Source organism: Copadichromis virginalis, linkage group LG16 (genome assembly GCF_057382275.1).
Source record: "Copadichromis virginalis isolate Kocher_CV1m ecotype Utaka linkage group LG16, C_Virginalis_male_GT1.1, whole genome shotgun sequence".
In the NCBI taxonomy this organism is placed as follows: domain Eukaryota; kingdom Metazoa; phylum Chordata; class Actinopteri; order Cichliformes; family Cichlidae; genus Copadichromis; species Copadichromis virginalis.
Window position 1 is genome coordinate 6,488,744 of NC_140633.1, and position 4,332 is coordinate 6,493,075.

The window sequence follows — 4,332 nt, forward strand, 5'->3', positions numbered from 1 at the left end:
ACGTTCTGCTGCCTGCAACATCCTCCAGCATGATCATATTGGCAGTGGGTCAGTAATGGTGAGGGGTGGCATTTCTGTACCTGCCAGAGAGCCTGACTGTCATTGGGTAACAAGATGAGGTCCTCGGACCCTTTGTGAGACCACATGCTGGTGCGTTTGACCCTGGGGTCCACCTAATGCGAGACGACACTGGACCTCATGTGGCTGGAGTATGTCAGCAGTTCCTCCATGACAAAGGCATTGATGCTATGGACTGGCCCGCCTGTTCCCCAGACCTAAATCATGTCTCACTCCATCCACCACAAACTGTCCAGGGGTTGGCAGATGCTTTAGTCCAGGTCTTGGAGGAGATCCTTCAGGAGACCATCCGCCACCTCATCCCGTGCATGCCCAGGCATTGTAGGGAAGTCATACAGGCATCTGGAGGCCACACACATTCAACTACACACTTTCATGCCATTCAACTACCTAAAGAACAAAGTATTTAATAAGAATAATTCCTTCATTCACATCTGGGATGTCCTTTTTTTTGGGGGGGGGGGGGGGGGGGGGGATTAGCAGTGTATGTGTAGTCATTAAAATATCCTTAAGTGTGAACAGTTTTGTTTTTGTTTTTTTTTTCAGCATTTGACATTACTGCAATGCTTTGACAAAAAACTACTTCACTTAAATAGAACTGCAAAGCTAAATTAAGTCTATCAAAATGTGTTTCAGTTTGTTTAGGGGTCTGGCACAAATCTTGCCTTACAAAATTGGCAAATCAGAATTGCCACCAGTCAACACAGGTGTGTATCCCATTCATATTTGGCTTGACTTTGTTTTTCAGTTTATTTTTTACCTGTCTAAAGTATTGATCAATTAAAATAACTTTTGTTCTTACATTCCAGAAAGAAGAAATTTCTGAATATTCAGGGGAGGATGGATTGCCACATTCAGTTCTGGATCAAATATCAAGCGATGATGATGGCAACCACAGCATATCAGAAGAAGAATATGTGCCAGATTCAGAGTCATATGATGAAGATTCAGATGAAGACATCTCATTATTGCCAAGCACATCAAAAGGTCTGCTATGCCAAAATGACATCTCCAAAGCGCATGAACAATCAGATTCAATGAATTTAATCCACAACTTGACAAAGGACAAGCCACAAGATAAAAATGAGCTTTGCGAAACTGAATCAGAAAAAATGACTTTAAGTAAAAGAAATTACTGCTATTTTTGTGGCAAACCACAAGCTAAAATTTCCCGCCACCTGAAAACGCACAAAACGGCTCCTGATGTTGTGCATGCATTTTCCCTGCCTAGAGACTCAAACGAGCGTAAAAGTCTGTTAGAGAAATTGAGAAATAAGGGAAATTTTAAGCATAATGCTGCAGTTTTGCATGGTGGAGTGGGACCACTGAAAGTGAAGAGAAGACCCAAGATTAAAGCAGTAGAGGGAAAGTTCGCTCATTGCTTTTATTGTCAAGGGATGTATGTTCGCAAGGATCTTTGGAGACATGTCCGCAGATGTCCGAACAAACCAAAAGATGACACGGATAAAGAACCTGGAAGAACCAAAGTACTCGGCCTGGCTTTAACTCTGGAGTCTCAGTGTTATCCGCAGGTGTCAAGTGGAGTCTGGAAGGTTCTTGCTGTTATGAAACAAGATGAGATTGCCTCAGCTGTGCGAAATGACTTTACTGTTATTCAGTTTGCCCAGTCCCTCTACAATAAACATGGACAAGACCCTACAAAGTATGATTATATACGACAGAAGCTTCGTGAAGCGGGACGTTTGTTGTTGTGTCTGCGCACAGAATTCTCAGTGCATAACATGGAAGAAGCTATTAAGCCTGCTAATTTCCAGAGAGTTGTGCAAGCAGTAAAGAAAGTTTCAGGTTTTGATGAAGAGACACTGTCATACAAAACTCCAAGCCTTGCGCTGAAACTGGGACATACACTGCATAAAATGTCTGACATTATCCATTGTCGTGCCCTCATGACAGAGGATGAAGCCCTAATCAAGTCCACTGATGCGTTCAAGAAGTTGTATGTCTCCAAATGGTCCGAGATGGTGTCTCACCGTGCCTTGAACACATTGAGTGAGGCAAAGTTTAACAAGCCATCAACATTGCCCTTTACAGAAGATGTTCGGATTCTCCATCACTACCTTCAAAAATCTGCAGAAAGTGCCTTTTGCAGCTTGGAGAACGAAGCCACAGCTCAGAATTATGCCCAACTTGCACAAGTTACACTCTCACAAATCATTGTATTCAACCGAAGACGTTCTGGAGAGGTTTCAAAGATGCGCCTCAAAAGTTTTCTTGAAAGAGACAAAACAGCACTCCACACAGATGTTGCCATGGGGCTCTCAGAAATGGAACAGAGACTCTGTAACTATTTCTGTAGAATAGAAATAATGGGAAAAAGGGACAGAAATGTTCCAGTTCTGCTAACACCAAGCATGCTGGATGCTCTGTCACTACTGGTTAGTAGGAGGCCTGACTGTGGTATTTGTGCCACTAATATCTAACTCTTTGCAAGACCCCGATCAATGAGTCATTACAGAGGAATGGACTCCTTGCGTGTTCATGCACACCAGTGTGGAGCAAAGCAGCCTGAGTATCTAAGATCGACACAGCTCAGAAAACATGTTGCCACACTCTCACAAGTCCTTAATTTGAAAAACAACGAACTTGATCAGGTTGCAGATTTCCTGGGTCATGATATCCGCGTTCACCGCGAATTCTACAGATTACCAGTTCCCACAACACAGCTGGCCAAGATTTCCAAACTGCTTTTAACACTGGAAAAAGGACATCTTTCCCAGATCCAGGGGAAATCACTGGATGAGATCAAAATAGAAGGTTTGTATTGAAAGGAGCAAATATTAGGGCAGTAGTTGAATATTATGCTTTATCAACAGAATTAAAACCTAAAAGCACAGACCATTCTGTTAAATGTCCATGATTTAAGGTTCTTGAAGTCTATTGTTTCATCACTTTGCAACATTTGGCAAACTGCAGAGTGGTGGCCTTAAATAGTAAAACTATGTACTATAATTTCCAGTATTTGTTCTGTATTTTGTCATATCTCGTTGTTAATGTGAGGTTTTTGGGGGGGTTGTGTTTGTTTGTTTTTTTTGTTTTGTTTCCCCCCCCCCACAATTTCTCAGATGAAATTGCATTAAGTGATGCTGAAACAAAGGGCAGTGAGAGTGAATCAGATGATGATGACACAGCACTCACAATGTCGGCGTGTGGCACCAGTGAGCCTGTACATGCAGTAGCTGATTCCACAAACACAGCGCAGCTCCAAGACACTGTAGATTGTGGTAAGTTACCACTAGCTTGGTTTCTGTGGATAAAATGTTTGTTACAAATATTAAAACTTAATCAAATTGTGTAATCAGCAGATGAAGGACCACTCACAATGCCTGCAGCAAGTGAGACTGCTGCTCCCTCTGAAGGTAAGGGGTGCAGTTGGTTCTCTAAGCTTATTATTGTTTCATCACTTTGCAACATATGGCAAACTGCAGAGTGGTGGCAAAAAGTCACTTGGATGAGTGACAAAATGTTTCTCCAACTGAAAACGCTACGTCCAGATTAACAGAATCAACGTTTTGGGATTTACTTACCTGGATGATTGAGCATGCATCAAGAGACTTTTATTCAACTTTTTATTCAGTCTTTTATTCACAGCGGAACACTAAATGTTGTCTCATTTTAGAAATTTGATAAATTTTCAAAGAGAATTTTAGCTCGTTTTGATATTGATGGTAGCAACACATTTCAGAAGTTAGTACAGGGTAGCATCCATTCTTTTAACAAGCAAATGTTTTTTGTTTTTTTTGTTTGGTTTTTTGTTTGTTTTAACTACTACTACTTTATATATCTTCCAGAGAAAAATGCTGCTCAATCCCACAATTCCCGAAGAGCTCCCAAAAACATGTGGTCCAAGGCTGAGGTTGCTGCAGTGATGAGGCATTTTAAAGACCACATAAACGAAGGGAAACTAGCCACCAAAAATGAATGCAGTCATTGCAAATTGGTAGAAGATCCGGTGTTGGCAGGAAGAACAGTTCAAAACATAAGAGATTTTGTAAGAAACAGAGGATTAACTGCAAAAAGGCAGAAAAAAATGAATTAAAATAACTGTTTAGCCAGATGTGGTTTTACATCTTGGTCAGATTGCCAATTGTTGTTAACACTGATGTTCTGTTTAAAGAAAAAAAAAGTTCTTGTTAAATACAGAAGCAGTTTGTATTTCATAATTTTTACATTTAATTTATTTAGGGTTTTTTTTTGACGGGTTATATTTAAAATAAAAAATTATAAATGCATATT

General features: G+C 40.5%; 1 protein-coding gene across 3 annotated transcripts; it reads left to right on the forward strand.

Moving 5' to 3' along the window:
- Window positions 1-644: 644 nt before the first annotated feature.
- Window positions 645-3,455, forward strand: LOC146690162 (uncharacterized). Of its 3 annotated transcripts, none has more exons than XR_014915727.1 (4): window positions 645-785; window positions 888-2,853; window positions 3,162-3,320; window positions 3,399-3,455. XR_014915727.1 is itself a non-coding variant. In XM_085435167.1 (2 exons), exon 2 carries the CDS (start codon window positions 1,116-1,118, stop codon window positions 2,517-2,519), a length of 1,404 nt encoding a protein of 467 aa, XP_085291293.1. In that variant the 5' UTR covers window positions 645-785; window positions 888-1,115; the 3' UTR covers window positions 2,520-3,126. The 3 variants fall into 3 exon arrangements, 1 of the variants encoding a protein (XP_085291293.1); XR_014915728.1 differs by having other exon boundaries at window positions 3,402-3,455; XM_085435167.1 differs by lacking the exons at window positions 3,162-3,320; window positions 3,399-3,455 and having other exon boundaries at window positions 888-3,126.
- The last annotated feature ends 877 nt before the right edge of the window (window positions 3,456-4,332 follow it).

Excerpts from the sequence above, each read along its gene's own strand:
- LOC146690162 (XM_085435167.1), top strand. The coding sequence starts at position 1,116 with ATGAATTTAATCCACAACTTGACAAAGGACAAGCCACAAGATAAAAAT.